Source organism: Gorilla gorilla, chromosome 19 (genome assembly GCF_029281585.2).
Source record: "Gorilla gorilla gorilla isolate KB3781 chromosome 19, NHGRI_mGorGor1-v2.1_pri, whole genome shotgun sequence".
Lineage (NCBI taxonomy): Eukaryota > Metazoa > Chordata > Mammalia > Primates > Hominidae > Gorilla > Gorilla gorilla.
In genome coordinates, this window is record NC_073243.2 from 16,973,826 (window position 1) to 16,993,737 (window position 19,912).

General features: G+C 43.2%; 1 protein-coding gene across 1 annotated transcript in view; it reads left to right on the forward strand.

Annotated features, from left to right (window-relative positions):
• RPA1 (replication protein A1) overlaps positions 1-19,912 on the forward strand; it is a 67,914-nt gene that overhangs the window by 14,886 nt on the left and 33,116 nt on the right. The window contains exon 5 of the mRNA XM_031003518.3: positions 9,162-9,250. Coding sequence (XP_030859378.1) covers positions 9,162-9,250 — 89 coding nt within the window. The remainder of the gene's footprint in view (positions 1-9,161; positions 9,251-19,912) is intronic.

Genomic DNA, 19,912 nt, shown 5'->3' on the forward strand with positions numbered 1-19,912 from the left:
TAGCTAACACATGGCACCCAAGGAGGAGAAACATGGAAACAAGTTGGAAATTTCAGAGCAGAAGATTAAAGTAGAATGCAGAAATCTTGTTATTTCTAACTTCTTCAGAAGCAGCGTTTTTAGGATTTCCCCCAAAAGGATCTTATCTCTTTTGTTTGTTTTTTGGTAGAAACGGGGTTTTGCCATGTTTTCCAGGCTGGTCTCAAACTCCTGAGATCAGGCAATCTGCCCACCTCAGCCTCCCAAAGTGCTGGGATTACAGGTGCGAGCCATCATGCCCGGCCTCAAAAGTATCTTTTAATGAAAAGAGGTACTTTATTTTACAGCAGAAAATGATAATTATTTTGTAATGCTGCTTTGTGTGTGTGTGTGCAATCTTGAATCTTTTATATTAAATGCTGTATTTAGCCAATATAGAATACATTGAACCGCATGTGGTGGCTCACGCCTGTAATCCCAGCGCTTTGTGGTGCTAAGGTGGGAGGATTGCTTGAGGCCAGGAGTTTGAGACCAGCCAGGGTGACATAGCCAGGCCCTGTCTCTACAAAAAAAAAAAAAAGTTAAATTAGTGAGGTGTGGCGGCACACGCTACAGTCCTAGCTACATGGGAGGCTGAAGTGGGAGGATTCCCTAACCCCAGGAGTTTGAGACTGCAGTGAGCTGTGATTGCACCACCGCACTTCAGCCTGGGCAGCACAGCAAGAGGCCATCTCTAAAAAAAGTAAATTTAAAAAAAGAATGTGTTGTACACGGACAAGTTACTTCATGCTAGAGATACAGTGATGAACAGAACTGTTACTCATTGCTAAAACATGACTGATTTCAGGCAAGGTGCAGTGGCTCACACCTGTCATGCCAACACTTTGGGAGACCAGGTAGGGAGGATCACTTGAGCCCAGGAAATTGCGACCAGCCTGGACAATATGGTGAGACCTTGTCTCTACGAAAAAAAGGAAAAGTTAGCCGGGCATCATGGCATGTGCCTGTGGTCCCAGCTCCTTGGAAGGCTGAGGAGAGAGAGTGGCCTGAGCCCTGAGAGGTGAAGGCTGCAGTGAGCTGAGATCACGCCACTGCACTCCAGGCTGCGCAGGAGAGTAAGACCCTGTCTCAAAAAAGACCAAAACAACAACAACAAAAACCGAGATAAAAAATGATTAACAATACTAAGAGGTTTAAGTAATTAGTTTTTTAAATTCTGTTATACTGATTTTAGGACTCTTACATTTTCTCCAGCTGTTCTTTTTTCCTACCTCTTTATCTCTGTGTTGGTTGGATTTCACTCAAGAACTTTTTTCTGGACTGGCTCTTTGGTGCCGTCTTCCCCATTATCAGCCTGTTGGTCTTTATGCTAGAATGACCACTTGCCTGGCTGTCTATTGTTAGGTTATGTGGCTTTACCCTCAGAATTTTGTCTTCTGGCATTGAATGTTGATCTGGAAAAGTCTTAAGGCCAGCCTGGTTTGATTTGTTCTCTTGTAGGAAGCTTTGCTTTTTTTTTTTTTTTTTCTCCTGAGGCCTCACTCTGGTTGCCCAGGTGGGAGTGCAGTGGCACCATCAGGGCTCACTGTAGCCTTGACCTCCCGGGCTCAGGTGATTCTCCCACCTCAGCCTCCCGAGTAGCTGGGACTACAGGCGCCCGCCACCACGCCTGGCTAATTTTGTTTTGTATTTTTAGTAGAGACGGGGTTTCACCATGTTAGCCAGGATGGTCTCGATCTCCTGACCTCGTGATCCACCCGCCTCAGCCTCCCAAAGTGCTGGGATTACAGGCATGAGCCACCGCGTCCGGCCGTCCATATTCTTTTTTTTTCTGGTATGTGGTATGCTCGTTCAGTCTGCTGATTCAGTTCTTTTCAACGAAGTTTTTCTGTGTGTTATTCCTTAATGTTGTTTTCTATTTCACTTATTGAGTTCCAGTTTTTACATACGTTGTAGATAACTTTGATCTCCACATAGGTCTTTACTTTAACCTTTTTTCTGATGGATGCATTGGCTTGCTTCGAGGTTTTCCAACATAATAGTACAGTTTTTAGTTTTCTCTCTTCTACTCCTCAATCTTTATAAATTATTAGATGTATAATAGTATTGATTTTGTTCTGTTTTTTTCTTAGCTGTTCAAGCTCCCTTTTCTTCTTAGTCTCTTGTTTTAGCTCATCTTTTGACTGTTAATTTGTTGGATTTATATAGTCGTACTTATTTTGCCAATCACTTTTGGGAAGTGTCACTCCTTTTCTTGGCTTGTACTTTCTTCCAGAGTGGGTTCTTTAGTCGGCTTTGCCTCCCTGTTGCTTTCCCTTTTATGCATTGTTGTGTATTGTATTGTTGCTTTGTCATCATCCCTTTTTATTTTGTTCATGCTTAATGTGGACAGTCCTGTCCAGACTTGGTATTTGCTCTGACATAGTCTAGGCTAGGTACATGTTGCCAACCTTCTCGCTTGGGACCTTTTATCTTCCACTCCAGGCTACCTTGGAGCGCTTAAGTGGTGCTTTGCAGCCACTTTTCTGTCCTCCAGGGCATGGTTGTGGGAGAGGGGGGAAGCGTTGCTGGGATTGAGTGCAGTCCTTGCTGGGAAACTTCACAGCCCACTCTCTCCAGTCACGGAGACAGCTCCGCTCCCCTGGGCTTTGCCTGATGGCACTGCCTCAGCTTGCAGGCTTGCCTCATATTCTTTTGTACCTCTGCTGAGAGCCTGTGTGTGCGGCTGGGTTTATTTACTCCTTGCTTTTTTGGTGATCATTCAGGTTTATTCTAAACAGGACTTGAGCAGTCATCCTTGTACTTTATCTTAACGTGTTTATGCTTTTATTTCTGAATAACAGATTATTAGAATTTGTATTGTGGGGTCAAAGGACATCTGTGGAAAGTATACCAATTATACTCATAAATGTTATATAAGAGTATCTATTGGCCAGGCACAGTGGCTCAGGCCTGTAATCCCAGCACTTTGAGAGGCTGAGGCGGGGCAGATCACAAGGTCAGGAAATCGAAACCATCGTGGCCAACATGGTGAAACCCCATCTCTACTAAAAATATACAGATTAGCTGGGCGTGGTGGTGGGTGCGGCCTGTAATCTCAGCTACTCAGGAGGCTGAGGCAGGAGAATCGCTTGAACCCAAGAGGCGGAGGTTGCAGTGAGCCGAGACTCCAGCCTCGGTTACAGAGCAAGACCCCATCTCCAAAAGAAAAAAAAACAAAAAGCATATCTCTGAATAGACAAATCCATAGAAACAAATTCAATGACTGGTTCTCAGGGGTGGTAGAGTGTGGAGTGACTGCCATTGTACACATGGTTTCTTTTGGCAATGACAACAGTGTTCTAAAGTGAGGTAGTGGTGATGCTTGCATAACTGCGAAATGCAAAACCCATAGGATTATCCACTCTGGAAGGGTGAGTTCATTATGGTACGTGAATGATATCTCAATAAACATGTTATTTAAAAAGAAGTGTTTGCCATTAAGCTTGTCAACATACTGTGTACTAGTAATATTTTAAAGAATAATTATCAGCCAGGCACGGTGGCTCATGCCTGTAATCCCAGCACTTTGGGAGGCTGAGGCAGGCAGATCACCTGAGGTCAGGAGTTTGAGACCAGCCTGGTCAACGTGGTGAAACCCCATCTCTACTAAAAGTACAAAAATTAGCCGGGCATGGTGGCACACATGTGTAATCCCAGCTACTCGGGAGGCTGAGGCAGGAGAATTGCTTCAACCCAGGAGGCAGAAGTTGCAGTGAGTCTAGATTGCGCCATTGTACTCCATCCTGGGTGACAAGTTTTTCTTGCCCAGGCTGGAGTGCAGTGGTGCCATCTTGGCTCACTACAACCTCTGCCTCCCGGGTTCAAGCAATTCTCTGCCTCAGCTTCCTGGGTAGCTGGGATTACAGATGTGCACCACCATGCCTGGCTAATTTTTTTGTATTTTTAGTAGAGACGGGGTTTCACCATCTTGGCCAGGCTGGCCTTAAACTCCTGACCTTGTGATCCACCCACCTCGGCCTCCCAAAGTCCTGGGATTACAGGTGTGAGCCACCGCACCCAGCCTGTTCCTTTTTATGGCAGAATAATCCTCTGTTGTCTAGATACATCACATTTTGTGTATCTGTTCGTTAGTTGATGGGCATTCGGATTATTTCTGCCTGCTTGCTATTACTAATAATTCTATGAACATTTGTGTACAAGTTTTTTGTGGACAGACGTTTCCATTTCTTTTATAGATAATCTGTCTAGGAAAGGAATTGCTAGGCTAAATGGTCATTTTATGGTTAATTTTTTGAGGCTATTGTTCAAAGTGTATACACCAGTTTACCTCCCTGCCAACAGCGCGTGTGGAGTTTCTCCCTGTTCTTGCCAGTACTTCAAATTACACTCCATAGAGTTTCAGTTAAACTTCTCTGTAGACTATTTAGTAGTTTATAGACAACATCTTTCTTTACTTTTTCCCTCCAAATTTTTGTTGGCTGTTTTTTTTTTTTTTTTTTTGAGACGGAGTCTCGCTCTGTCGCTCAGGCTGGAGTGCAGTGGTGCGATCTCGGCTCACTGCAAGCTCCGCCTCCCGGGTTCACGCCATTCTCCTGCCTCAGCCTCCCCAGTAGCTGGGACTACAGGTGCCCACCACCATGCCCAGCTAATTTTTTGTATTTTTAGTAGAGATGGGGTTTCACTGTGTTAGCCAGGATGATCTCGATCTCCTGACCTCATGATCTGCCCACCTCGGCCTCCCAAAGTGCTGGGATTACAGGCGTGAGCCACCACGCCTGGCCTGTTGGCTGTTCTTATATTTATTCCTCCATATGAATTTTAGAGTTGCCAAGCCCAGAATACCAAGCAGCGAGGCACAGTAGTTCACACCTGGAATCCCAGCACTTTGGAAGGCTGAGTAGTTCACACCTGTGATCCCAGCACTTTGGGAGGCCGAGGTGGGAGAACTGTTTGAGCCCAGGAGTTTGAGACCAGCCTGGGCAGCATAGGGAGACCCTGTCTCTACGAAAAATCTGAAAATTAGCTAGGTGTGGTGGTGCATGCCTGTGATCCCAGCTACTCCGGAGGCTGAGGTGGGAAGATTGTTTGAGTCCCACAAGTCAAGGCTGCAGTGAGCTGTGATAAGTGCCACTGCATTCTAGCCTGGGCGACAGAGAGCAAGACCTTGTCTCAAAAATAAATAAACAAAAAAATAAAAAAGCAAGCAAAAGTCTTGTTGGAATGCAAATAACTTTCTTAATTTTAGATAATGTTTGATATTAAGTCTTTTCATCCAAGAAAATAGTATGTGTCCATTTGGTTTCAGATTTTCTAGATACACAATTGCATTATCTCCTTATTCTCTTTTTTCTTTTTTTCTTTTTTTTTTTTTTTTGAGATGGAGTTTCACTCTTGTTGCCCAGGCTGGAGTGCAATGGTACGATCTCAGCTCACCACAACCTCTGCCTCCCGGGTTCAAGCGATTCTCCTGCCTCAGCCTCCCGAGTAGCTGGAATTACAGGCATGTGCCACCACACCCGGCTAATTTTTTTGTATTTTTAGTAGAGACAGGGTTTCACCATGTTAGCCAGGATGGTCTTGATCTCCTGACCTCGTGATCCGCCTGCCTCGGCCTCCCAAAGTGCTGGGATTACAGGCGTGAGCCACCGCGTCCGGCATTCCTTATTCTCATATTTGTCATTTTGTTGTTTTTTTTTTTAATTTTACTGTATTGACAGCACTGTCAAAACTTTGTTGGACGATGGTAATGTCAGCAGTTGCCTGATTTTCATGGAAATGCTTTTGGTTTCACTGTTCAATGCAGTGTTGATCGTGGAAAAACACGCAGTTTACCAGGTGCAGGTTTTATTTTTTAAGTCCTCAGGATTTCATCAGAAATGGCTCGTAAATTCTTTCAAAGCTTTTACTGCATCTTGATATGATCATATTTGTTTTTAATCCATTAACATAATGAACTATTTTAATAGATTATCTAGGCTGGACATGGTGGCTCATGCCTGTAATCTCAACACTTTAGGAGGCCGAGGTGGGTGGATCACTTGAGGTCAGGAGTTCGAGACCAGCCTGGCCAACGTGGTGAAACCCTGTCTCTACTGAAAATACAAAAATTAGCCAGGCGTGGTGGCACACGCCTATAGTCCCAGCTACTCAGGAGACTGAGGCAGGAGAATCACTTGAACCTGGGAGATGGAGGTTGCAGTGAGTTGAGATCGCCCCACTGCACTCTAGCCTGGGCGACAGGGCAAGACTCCGTCTCAAAAAAAGAAAAGATTGCCTAATATTCAACTCTTGTTTCATTCTTGCGATAAATCCTGCCTTAAAAAAATAATCCTAGGCTAGGCTGGTGGCTCACGCCTGTAATCCCAGCACCTTGGGAGGCCAATGCAGGTGGATCACCTGAGGTGGGGAGTTCAAGACCAGCCTGGCTGGCCAACATGGTGAAACACCATCTCTACTGAAAATACAAAAATTAGCCAGGCATGGTGCCACACGCCTAATAGTCCCAGCTACTCGGGAGGCTGAGGCAAGAGAATCACTTGAAACCAGGAGGCGGAGGTTGCAGTGAGTTGAGATCGCCCCACTGTACTCTAGCCTGGGTGACAGAGCAAGACTCCGTCTCAAAAAAAAAAAAAAAGATTGCCTAATAATTCAACTCTTGTTTCATTCTTGCAATAAATCCTGCCTTAAAAAAAAAATCCTAGGCTGTGCTGGTGGCTCATGCCTGTAATCCCAGCACTTTGGGAGGCTGAGGCAGGTGGATCACCTGAGGTGGGGAGTTCGAGACCAGCCTGGCCAACATGGTGAAACCCTGTCTCTACTAAAAATACAAAAATTAGTGAGGTGTGGTGGCAGGCGCCTGTAATCCCAGCTACTCAGGAGGCCGAGGCAGGAAAATTGCTTGAACCTGGGAGGCGGAGGTTGCAGTGAGCTGAGATTGTGCCACTGCGCTCCAGCCTGGGTGACAGAGTGAGACTGTCTCTCAAAAAAAAAAAAAAGAATTCTCTTAGCTTGCTAATTTTCTCTTTTTTAAAATCTTTTTTCTGGAAAACTTTAAACATCTACAAACGTAGACAGAATACACAGTAGTCTGATGAATCCCCATATAGCCCATCATTCAGCTCCAAATTGTCATCTGTTGTCCAGTTTTGCTCTATCTCCATCCTTTCAACGTCCACTATCCTCTGTAATTTTGAAGTAAATCTCAGACATCATATTATTTCATCCATAAATATTTTAGTATGTATTTTTAAAAGATAAAAACTCTTAAAAAGACACTATCCCGTTTCACACCTAAAAAAATACCCTGTCCGTGTTGTATTTCCATCTTGTCGTATGTGTGTGTGTGTATGTGCGTGTGCGTGTGTGTGTGTTTGCCCGCACAATCTATATGAATCAGAATCCAAAATAAGTTTCCTGTGACGGTAGATTGATGGCCTGTTAAGTCTCTCTGAATCTGTAGGCTCTGCGTCTGCCTTTTTTCTCCTTTACTGTTTATTTGCTGAAGAAACAAGGTCATTTATCCTTCACCTTGTGCAGTTTCCCCCAGTCTGGATTTGGCTGATTGCATCCCTGTAAAGTCACTTAATGTGTCCTTGTCATCTGTATTCTCTGTAAGTTGATATTAGTGTATTCTTTTAATATGCTGCTAGGTTCATCTTGCTGATATTTAGGATTTATGGGATATTGCAGGATGAAATTAGTTTTGGTTTTGTGTGTGTGTTTTGTCTTAGGTTTTAGTATTAGAGTCATACTAAATGATTCATAGGCCTTCTATTTTTATATGTTCTGGAGTGATTTGTATAATTTGGAAAGTAGTTAAATATCTGCCACTAAGTATCAGATAGTTATTACAGGGAATCTAGATACCATTTTCAGGAACAGATAATTTCAGGCTTATCTTATTAAAACTCTGATGTGAAACCTGATAAGGGTAGCACACACCGATTGATTGTATGTAAAAATCCAAATTATAGCAGTCAGACCATTTAAAACAAATGATTGATTGTATGTAAAAATCCAAAAACAGCAGTCAGACCATTTAAAGTGTAAAACGTGATGAAATTGGGTAATTATTGCTTAAATATTGCCCTAGGCCTGTTTCTTCAGCTCCCCTGCCACTAACCTCATTCAGGCCTCTGTCATTTTGTCTCTTTTCTTGGTCTCCCTGCCTCCAGTCATGTTCCCATTAAATTCCTTCTTTTTAAAATGCAGACATTGTGATATGCTCATCAAGTATGTATTGAGCAACAACTGTGGGCCATTTGCTTCATTAAGCACTGAGGGATACCTGTCTTTATTGACAGTACAGTCTAGTAGGAGAGAGAGAGAATAATAAAATAATCACTAATGAACATATAATTAAGACGGAGCAGAGTGTTCTGAAGGAAAGAAATCAAGGCTGTAGGAAAGACTAGAACAAAGCAACCTGATCTCAACTAGAGATTAAGGAAGTGTCTCTTGAAGTGCTGTTTGAGATGAGAGCTAAAAAATGAGTATTTTAGATGAGGCAAAATGAGAAGGAACACAACACCGCAATCTCAGAGCAGCACGGACAAAGGCCTTGTGGCAAGAGGGACTGTCGCATGTGGTGGAACTGAAAGAAAACAGGAAGGCCAGAGGGCAGAGGGCAGAGGGCAGGCAGCGGCGCGGGAGGGGGCTTAGCAAGGCCAGGCCAGGCAAGCCATGGCCCAGGTTTTTCTTTGTGGCCTAAGGTCATTGGGAAGTTATCACAAGGTTTTAATTAGAGTTAAAAAGCAAAAGAACTGTAAGTTCTTAAAAATGGGTCATTATTACATTTTTAAAAATATCTATTGTCATAATTGGTTTTCACTGGGAAAAAGTCATTGTTGACATAAGTATGTGTTTCTGAAAACAGTTCATCTCTTTTTATGCCGTATATTCTTGTGTTTAGTAATCTAAATTCTTACCATGTCGGTTGCTCCTTGAAGATACGGTGCGTAGCGAGAACACTGCATTTTAATTAAGGAACTAGTTGGGAACTGAAAACCCTGCAATCACTTGATAATGATGCGGCAAAAGATGAAGAGAAATATTTATGTAAACAGATGACAAATGGAAAATAGTTCATCACAATGATCATCGGGGAAAGCATTTTGAGTAGCTTATCATTTGAACGGAATTTGTTTTTCTAACCTGTTTCTGTTTGTCTGCTTTTGCAGGAGAGTAGTTATCTTGATGGAATTAGAAGTTTTGAAGTCAGCTGAAGCAGTTGGAGTGAAGATTGGCAATCCAGTGCCCTATAATGAAGGTAAAACGCTTTGGCGTAGGTTGTAGCACTCAACTGAATACCTCTTTATATATTCGGAGTTCTACCTTTTGGATTCAGTTTGACTTGTTAGTGTTAATAAAATGATAGTGATTCTGAGGTCTAGGAACCAGGCTACAGGCTATTCTGTCAGGCTTTTTCAATTCTAAAGAAATGATGTATGAAGAAAGGGCACAGTTAGAAAGCAATGGACAAATGGGCTGGGTGCACGGTGGCTCACACCTGTAATCCCAGCACTTTGGGAGGCCAAAGCAGGTAGATCACTTGACGTCAGGAGTTCGAGACCAGTCTGGCCAGCATGGCAAAACTCCATCTCTACTAAAAATACAAAAAGTAGCTAGGCATAGAGGCCCGCGCCTGTAATCCCAGCTACTCAGAAGGCTGAGGCAGGGAAATCGCTTGAACCCAGGAGACGGAGGTTTCAGTGAGCTGAGATCGTGCCACTGCGCTCCAGCCTGGGCAACAGAGCGAGACTCTGTCTCAAAAAAAGTAAGAAAGTAATGGACAAAGATTCAGTTATACTAGACTAAAAAAAAATCTAGGATATCACAGTAATATAGGATACTACAGGATATCTGTAATATTAATGAGAAACGTGTTTTCCTAAGATTTATCTTATGCAGTCTATACTCCTGTGATAACACTCACTGCACTGGTAGCTTTTAGAATTATCTCTATTTACTGCTAAGCCATGAGTAAACTGTGTGAAGGTAGAGATCATGTTTGTTCTAGTGCCTAACTTGAGGCTGGTGTTTAGTAAATATTTGTTGAAACAAGTTGAATATATAACGTTGTTTTACTGTGATTATCTCTTGATGGTGAAATTACTAATGATTTAATTTTCTCATGAAAATGTATAGAAAAGCACATTGAAATAAAAAAAGTCCATTTTTTCTTTGCATCCTAAAAGAAGCTGAAAAAAAATCATTACTTTAGACAATTCTAGAGAAAGGCAAAAAGAATCTTCAAATCACTGGCCCCATTAAAGGAAAGGATTGTTTGCCCTTACACCAAGTCAAAAAATAAAAGCCTCACTTGACACCAAAATAAATTTGAGATGTATTTTTTCAAGTTAGAAAATGAAACCATCAAAAATCAAGAGGAAGAGGCTGCACAAATAGATTGGAATAATTCACAATGAATATTTGATTACATTGAGATTTTAAAATTACATATTAAAAATAGGAAACCAGGCACGGTCCCTCACACCTGTAATCCCTGCACTTTAGGAGGCTGAGGTGGAAGAACTGCTTTGAGTGCAGGAGGACGAGACCAGCCTGGGCAACACAAGAAGACCCCATCTCTGCAATAATTTTTTAAAAACTTAGCCAGGTGTGGTGACTCACACCTGTAGTCTCAGCTACTTGGGAGGATGAGGTGGGGGGATTACTTGAGCCTGGGAGGTTGAGGCTGCAGTCAGCTGTGATGGCACCACTGCCCTCCAGCCTGGGGACACAGCAAGTGTCCGCTATTCCCCATTGCAAAAAATTAAAAGTGTGTAAACTAGGATAAAATATTTGCAACTCATAGGATTGACAAAGGGTTACTATCTTTACTATTTATTGAATTTTTTACATATTAAGGAATAAAGTACTTCATTAGCAAAGCAGGCATTGGAGAAAAATAGATGGTTCACTATAGAAGGAAAACAAATGGCTAATACATTAGAAAACATCTTCAGCCTTGCTCGTTATCTTTGTCTTGTTCCTGATCTCAGGGAGAAAGCATTCAGACTTTCACCATTAAATGTCATGTTAACTGTAGGGTTTTCTTAGAGTCTTTTTATCAGAAGTAAAGAAGTTTATTTCTGTTGCTAGTTGCTGAGGGCTTTCATCAGAAATGGATGGTGAGTTTTGTCAAATGCATTTTCTGTGCTTGCTGATGATCTGATGATCATGTGGTTTTCTTTGTTAGTTAATATGGTGAGTTACATTGATTGATTTTTTTTTTTGAGACAGTCTCATTGCATGACCCAGGCTGGAGTGCAGTGGTGCCTTTTTGGCTCACTGCAACCTCCGCCTCCCAGGTTCAAGTGATTCTCGTGCCTCAGCCTCAGAGTAGCTGGGATTACAGGTGTATGACACCACACTCGGCTAAAATTTTGTGTGTGTGTGTGTGTGTGTGTGTGTGTGTGTTTAGTAGAGACAGGGTTTTGCCATGTTGGCCAGGCTGGTCTCGAACTCCTGACCTCAAGTGGTCCACCCGCCTGGGCCTCCCAAAGTGCTGGGATTACATTGCGCTCAGCCACGTTGATTGGTTTTTGAGTGCTAAACCAATCTGGGATCTCTGGGATAAGTCTACGTCATGATGTATTATTCTTTTTACATATTGTTGGATTTGATTTGCTATATCCCTTTGATTTGATTTACTTTGTTTAGAATTTTTGTATCAGTATTCACGAGATATATTTTTCTTTAGTTTTCTTTTATTGTTACATCTCTGATTTTGATACCTGAGTAACCCTGACCTTATGGAATAAGTTGGGAAGTGTTCTGTCTTAAATTTTCTGCAGCAGTTTGTGTAGACTTGGTATTACTTCTTCCTTAGATGTTCAGTTGAATTCACCAGTGAAGTCATCTGGGCCTGATTTTTTTTTTTTAATGGAAAAGTCTTAAACTGTAAGTTCAGTTTCTTTAATAGAGAGAGACAGGGTTATTCAAGCACCCTTCTTGAGTAGACTTTGGTAGATTATGTGCTTCAAGGAATTTAATTTCATTTAAGTTCTTGAATTTATTAGTCTATAGAAATATAAATATTCTAAACACCCCAATTATTAGAAATTATCAGATGGATTAAAAAAATATATTTCCAGCTGGGTGCGGTGGCTCACACTTGTAATCCCAACACCTTGGGAGAACGAGGCAAGCCGATCGCTTGCGCTCGGGAATTCAAGACCAGCCTGCGCAACATGATAAAACCCAGTCTGTACCAAAAATACAAAAAATTAGCTGGATGTGGTGGGGCTCCTGCACCTGTGGTCCCAGCTACCTGAGCCCGGGAGGTGGAGGTTGCAGTAAGCCGAGATGGCACCAGTGTACTCTAGCCTGGGTGACAGAGTGAGACCCCATAAAAAAAAAAAAAATGCCAGGTGCTGTGGCTTACGCCCATAATCCCAACACTTTGGGAAGCTGAGGCGGGCGGATCACGAGGTCAGGAGTTGGAGACCAGCCTGGCCAATATGGTGAAACCTTGTCTGTACTGAAAAAATACAAAGATTATCTAGGCATGGTGGCACGCACCTGTAGTCCCAGCTACTCGTGAAGCTGGGGCAGGAGAATCACTTGAACCCGGGAGGCGAAGGTTGCAGTGAGCTGAGATCATGCCACGGCACTCCAGCTGGGCCGACAGAATGAGACTCTGTCTCGAAACAAAACAAAACAAAACTATATATAGTTTTTATTTATTTATTTAATTTAATTTTTATTTAATTTTTATTTTTTAAATTTACTTTTTTTATTTAATTTTTTATATTTTTAGTAGAGACAGGATTTTGCCATGTTGGCCAGGCTGGTCTCGAACTCCTGCCCTCAAGTGATCTGCCTGCCTCAGCCTCCCAAAGTGCTGGAATTATAGCATATATATATTATATAACATACATATATGTTTCCTTGTTATCCTTTGAGTGTCTGTAGAATTTGAGAGTTTCATCAATTTTATTGATCTCAGAGGAGCAACTTTTGGTTTTATTGATTTTCTCTTATGTTTTGTATTCTATTGATTTATGCTTTTGATCTTTAATATTTTCTTCTACTTACTTTGGGTTTTGTATTTTTTTTTCTCGTTTCTTAAGGTGGAAGCTGAGTTCATTGACCTGAGATCTTTTTTTCTAACATAGGCATGTAGCATTATAAATTTGCCCTTAGCTACTGCTTTAAAAGTATCCAGCAAATTTGGATATGTTATATTCTCATTCATATTCAATTCATAATACTTTCTTATTTCCCTTTCAATTTCATCATTAACATTCTGTTATTTAGAAGTGTGTTTAGTTTTTAAATGTGGGGATTTTCTCTTTTTTTCTTTTTCTTTTTCTTTTTTTTTTTGAGACAGAGTCTTGCTCTGTCACCCAGGCTAGAGTGCAGTGGCACAATCTCGGCTCACTGCAGCCTCCGCCTCCCGGGTTCAAGCGATCCTCCCACATCAGCCTCCTGAGTAGCTGGGACTATTGGTGTGCGCCACCATGCCTGGCTAATTTTTTATATTTTTAGTAGAGACGCGGTTTTGCCATGTTGGCCAGGCTGGTCTTGAACTCCTGCCCTCAAGTGATCTGCATGCCTCAGCCTCCCAAAGTGCTGGAATTACAGACATGAGCCATCGTGCCAGCCAAATGTGGGTATTTTCTAGAGATCTTGTTCTTGATATCTAATTTAATTCTAGTATGATCAAACAACATACTTTGTATGACTTGAATCCTGTTAAATGTATTGAGTCTTATTTTGTTTTATTTTATTTATTTATTTAATTATTTATTTATTTATTTTTATTTTATTTTATTTTTTTCTTTGAGACAGAGACTCACTCTTTCACCCAGGCTGGAGTGCAGTGGCATGATCTTGGCTCACTGCAATCTCCACCTCCCAGGTTCAAGCGATTCTTCTGTCTCAGCCTCCCAAGTAGCTAGGACTACAGGTGCCTGCCACCATGCCTGGCTAATTTTTGTATTTTTAGGAAAGACAGGGTTTTGCCGTGTTAGCCAGGCTGGTCTCAAACTCCTGACCTCGGATGATCCGCCTGCCTTGTCCTCCCAAAGTGCTGGGATTACAGGAGTGACCCACCTTGCCCAGCCTTGAGTCTTATTTTATGTCCAGATTATGGTCTCTTTTGGTAAATTCTTTGTGTACTTGAAAAGAATGTGTATTCTCTTGTTGGGCAGAGTCTTACAAATGTCAATTAAGTCGAGTCGGTAAATTGTGTTATTCAGTTTTTCTATATCCTAACTGTTTTTCTGTTTACTTGTTCTGTCATTTACTGAGAGGGATATTGAAATCTCTAACTGTAATAATTGTAAGTTTCTCTGTCTCTCTGCAGTTCTATTAGTTTTTGCTTCATGTATTTCAAAGCTGTATTATTAAATATCTATATAATTTAGAATTCTTGTGTCCACTTGATGAATTGACTCTTATTATTATGAAATGATTTTATCCCTGGTGAAATTCTATGCTTTGAAGTCTGATTTGATATTAGCATAGCCACTTTGGCGTTTTTTTTGTTTTGTTTTGTTTTTTCTCTCCTAGAGACAACATCTTGCTCTGTTGCCCAGGCTGGAGTACAGCGGTACATTCACGGGTCAGCGCAGCCTCAACACCTTGGGCTCAAGCAATCCTCCCACCTCCGCCTCCTGAGTAGCTGGGACTACAGGCATGTGCCACCACGCCCAGCTAATTTTATTTTGTTTTTTATTTATTTATTTATTTTTGAGACGAAGTCTCACTCTGTTGCCAGCCTGGAGTGCAGTGGCGCGATCTCGGCTCACTGCAACCTCCGCCTCCCAGGTTCAAGCGATTCTCCTGCCTCAGCCTCCTGAGTAGCTGGGGCTACAGGCACGCACCACCATGCTCAGCTGATTTTTGTATTTTTAGTAGAGATAGGGTTTCACCATGTTGGCCAGGATGGTCTCCATCTCTTGACGTCATGATCTGCCCGCCTCGGCCGCCCAAAGTGCTGGGGTTAAAGGCGTGAGCCACCATAATTGGCCTAATTTTATTTTTTGTGGACATGGAGTCCTGCCATGTTGCCCACACTGGTCTTGAATTCCTAGCCTCCAGCAATCCTCCTGCCTCAGCCTCCCAAGTAGTTGGGACTGCAGGCTACACCTGTAGTCTGGGAGGTGGAGTGCCGGGCCTGCCTGTGGACTGCCTGGACTGGGGCTGGGACGGCAGTGCCACCACGCCCGGCTCATTTCTTTTCTTTTTATTTGTAGGGGCGGGGTCTCACTTTGTTGCCCAGGCTGGTCTCAAACTCCTGGCCTCAATCCTCCCGCCTTAGCCTCTCAAAAGGCTGAATTACAGGCATAAGCTACCGCGCCTGGCCATTGTGTATACTTTCTATTGCTAGCCGTTCAAGTTCACTAATGGTTTCTCAGGCAGTGCCTAATCTGCTGTTAATCCCATTGAGTGTATTTTTCTTCTCAGATAGTATAGTTTTTATCCCTAGAAGCTTGATTTTGGGTCTTTAAAAATCTCATCTACATCTCTACTTAATTTTTGGGACATACAGAGCACAATCACAGTATTTGTTGTAAGGTCCTTGTCTGTGGATTCTGGTGTCTGTGTTAGGTCCGGATTTGTTTCCGTCAGTTGATCCCGGCCTCTCCGATCATGGATCATATTTTCCTGCTGCTTTTCATGCCTGGCCCTCGGACCGAACGCCAGACATTGGGATTCGTACCTCGTTGGGTGCTAGAAACTTTTGTAATCCTGTAATTATTCTTGAGCTTTTTTCAGGGATACAGTTAACTTGGAGACAGTTTGATCTTTTGGTGTGTTGCTTTTAAGATTTATTAGAGGATCAGAGAGCTGCATTTAGTCTAGGTGTAGTTATTCCCAATACTGAATCGAGACCTGACAGACTGTTCTACCTCGTGCCCCATAAATATGAATTTTTCCCATCTGACTGGTAGAAACAGGTACTATTTCAAGCTTGCTGTAAACACAGGCATGGTTCCCTCTGGCCTTCTCAGATGATTCTCACCGTGGCCTCAGATCGTGTCCACACACACACACAGGCCAACCAGGACTCTGCTGACTACCCAGGAAACCTGCCACCCATTTCTGGAGTTCTCTGTGTACAGCCCTCTCTTCTCTGCTACTCTGTCCGGCCAGCTAGACGGCGATCTCCCCAGACTCTCGGCCCCGATTTCTGCACCTCTGGTTCTGGCAGGCCCCCTAAGCCCTCGAGGCACTGAGCTGGTGCAGACTCACTTACTTGCTTTCCTGTGCACAGCAGTCGCTACCCTTCATTGCTTAGTGTCTAGTGTCTTGAAAACCATGTGTCTCACATATTTTCTCCCTTTCTGGTGGGGGGAGGGGGTTATTTTAGGTGTTAGGGTGAACCTGGTCTCTGTTGCTCCATTTGTCCAGTACGTAGTTTTAAAAGTTGAATATTTTTGCGAGGTGTGTCCTTAAAAACAAAACAGCATTCTCCTCCCTCACTTTTCTTTGGCCTCTGACTCCTGTCTAGAGACAGTCTGTTTCATATCTCACAGCTGTTTCTTCTCTGTTTGTCTCCATATTTCTAAATAACACATTTGTGCTGCTCTTCGTTAATTTTTTCAGTTGAAACATTTGTTTATTAACTTCACACTATGGGAGATTAGAATGTGGTGCTGTCTCTTTTTTTTTTCTTTTTTAAGAGTCTCACACTGTCACCCAGGCTGGAGTCCAGTGGCGTGATCTTGGCTCACTGCAACCTCCGCCTCCTGGACTCAAGCAATCCTCCTTGCCTCAGCCTCCTCAGTAGCTGGGATTACAGGCGTGCACCACTGCACCCTGCTAATTTTTGTTTTTATTTTTTTATTTTTTGAGACGGAGTCTCACTGTGTCGCCCAGGCTGGAGTGCAGTGGCGCGGTCTCAGTTGACTGCAAGCTCCACCTCCCGGGTTCATGCCATTCTCCTGCCTGAGTAGCTGGGACTACAGGCGCCCACCACCACGCCCGGCTGATTTTTTTGTATTTTCAGTAGAGATGGGGTTTCACTGCGTTAGCCAGGATGGTCTCGATCTCCTGACCTCGTGATCTGCCCGCCTCAGCCTCCCAAAGTGCTGGGATTACAGGCGTGAGCCACCGCCCCCGACTATATATATATTTTTTTTTTGTAGCGACGGAGTCTGTGTTGTCCAGGCTGGTCTTGAACTCCTGGGCTCAAGCAATCCGCCCACCTGAGCCTCCCAAAGTGCCAGGATTACAGGTGTGAGCCACAGCGCCCAGCTTAGAATGTAGCTCTCTTATACCTCTCTTGTCCCTGCTGTCCACATGGAAGAAGGAGATGTTAATATCGATTAGCTCAATATTTATTTATTTATTTGAGATGGAGTCTCACTTTGTTGCCCAGGCTGGAGTGCAGTTGCGTGATCTTGGCTCACTGCAACCTCCACCTCCTGGTTCAAGCTATCCTCGTGCCTCAGCCTCACCAGTAGCTGGGATTACAGGCACACACCACCATGCCCAGCTAATTTTTGTATTTTTAGTAGAGATGGGGTTTCACCATGTTGGCCAGGTTGGTCTCGATCCCCTGACCTCAAGTGATCCGCCCACCTTGGCCTCCTAAAGTGCTAAGATGATTGGTGTGAGTCACTGTGCCCGGCTTTTTTTTTTTTTTTTTTTTTGTGAGATGAAGTTTTGCTCTGTTGCCCGGGCTGGAGTGCACTGGAACGATCTCTGCTCACTGCAACCTCCGCCTCCCGGGTTCAAGTGATTCTCCTGCCTCAGGCTCCCAAGTAGCTGGGATTACAAGTGCCCGCCACCACGCCCAGCTAATTTTTGTATTTTTAGTAGAGACGAAGTTTCACCATATTGGCCAGGCTAGTCTCGAACTGCTGACCTCAGCCTCCCAAAGTGTTGGGATTACAGGCGTGAGCCACCGCGCCAGGCCAAGATTTATTTATTTACTTATTTGGAGACAGGTTCTTGCTTTGCCATCCAGGCTGGAGTGCAGTGGCTCAAACAGGGCTTACTGTAGCCTCAACCTCCCAGGCTCAAGTGATCTTCCCACCTCAGCTTTCCCAGTAGCTGGGAGCGTGAACCACCATGCCCAACTAATTTATTTTATTTTATTTTATTTTTTTGAGACGAGTCTCACTCTGTCACCCAGGCTGGAGTGCAATGGCACGATCTCGGCTCACTGCAACCTCCACCTCCCAGGCTCAAGTGATGCTCCTGCCTCAGCCTCCCGAGTAGCTGGGATTACAGGTGCCCGCCTCCACACTCGGCTAATTTTTTTTATTTTTAGTAGAGACGGCGTTTCACCATGTTGGCCAGGCTGGTCTCGAACTCCTGACCTCAGGTGATCCACCCACCTTGGCCTCCCAAAGTGTTGGGATTACAGGTGTGAGCCACCATGCCTGGCCCCAACTACTTTTTATATTTTTTTGTAGAAACAGAGTTTTGCCATGTTGTCCAGGCTGGTCTTGAGCTCCTGAGTTCAGGTAATCCACCTGCCTAGGTCTCCCAATGTGCTGAGATTACGAACGTGAGCCCCTGCAGGGGGCCGACATCAAAATTTAAATGGCCAGTCAGATTGAAGTTTTTCTATGAAACATATCTTGCTTTATTAAAAATTTAAAGTTTTCAAAACATACTTGTAGAAGGCAATTTTCAAATGGTTATGTTTTCAGATTGATATTTTTAGTAATCAGAACAATATAATTTTATTGTTTTACTAATCAGCCAATTTTTGAACTAAATCTGAAGTCACTAAGAGATGATGGTCAATCATGAATATTTGGAAAAAAATTTGTGATATAATTTATAGAAAAGAAATGTTCAGAGTGTATTGAATAATTTTAATAACAACTAATTAAGTACATATATTAATTATAACTGTGACATTGAAAATATAAAATCGACTTTAAACTGGTCAGCATCAAGAAGCTGGAAGATGTTCATGTGGCTTATTTGAAATCTTCCACTGTGTATCTCCCCTCTCCCAAATGATTTCTCAGTAGGAAGCTATGTTTGAACTCAGAGAAGGAGCTGTTTCTTAAAAATTAAACTGTCTTTGCTGCTCCCAATAGACAAAGGTGCTTAGCTGGTTCCCACTGAAGTACACTAATTCACTGTCTTAATTTAAATTTACCAATATATGCTAGGCACAGTGGCCCATGCCTGTAATCCCAGCACTTTGGGATGCTGAGGTGGGCGAATCACCTGAGGTCAGGAGTTTGAGACCAGCCTGGCCAACATGGTGAAACCTCGTCTCTACTAAAAACACAAAAAATTAGCTGGGCATAGTGGCACGCGCCTGTATTCCCAGCTACTAGGGAGGCTGAGGCAGGAGAATCGCTTGAACCTGGGACTCGGAGGTTGCAGTGAGCTGAGATTGCACCATTGTACTCCAGCCTGGACAACAAGAGTGAAACTCCGTCTCAAAAATAAATAAATAAAAATGACCTTAACAACATAGTTCTTCAATTTGTCCATAACTAACTTTTACTATTAGTAGGGTTTTCACTTAAGGGTAAGTGGAATTGAACCCAGTAATTCTTAGGCTGGACCTTAGGTGGATCACCTGAGGTCAGGAGTTCAAGACCAGCCTGGCCAACATGGTGAAACGCCGTCTCTACTAAAAATAAAAAAAATTAGCCGAGTGTGGAGGCGGGCACCTGTAATCCCAGCTACTTGGGAGGCTGAGGCAGGAGCATCGCTTGAGCCCGGGAGGTGGAGGTTGCAGTGAGCCGAGATCGTGCCATTGCACTCCAGCCTGGGCGGCAGAGTGAGACTTGTCTCAAAAAAATAAAATAAAATAAAACAAATTAGTTGGGAGTGGTGGTTCACGCTCCCAGCTACTGGGAAAGCTGAGGTGGGAAGTAATTCTTGCATCCTGTCTTCGTTTTCCTACCTGGAACTGAGTCCTGGCCTTTGCCTAAGTGAGATAATGGAAAGGAAAGGAAAGTTGGAGAATCTCAGGTCTGGACCTTGCAGTAAATTC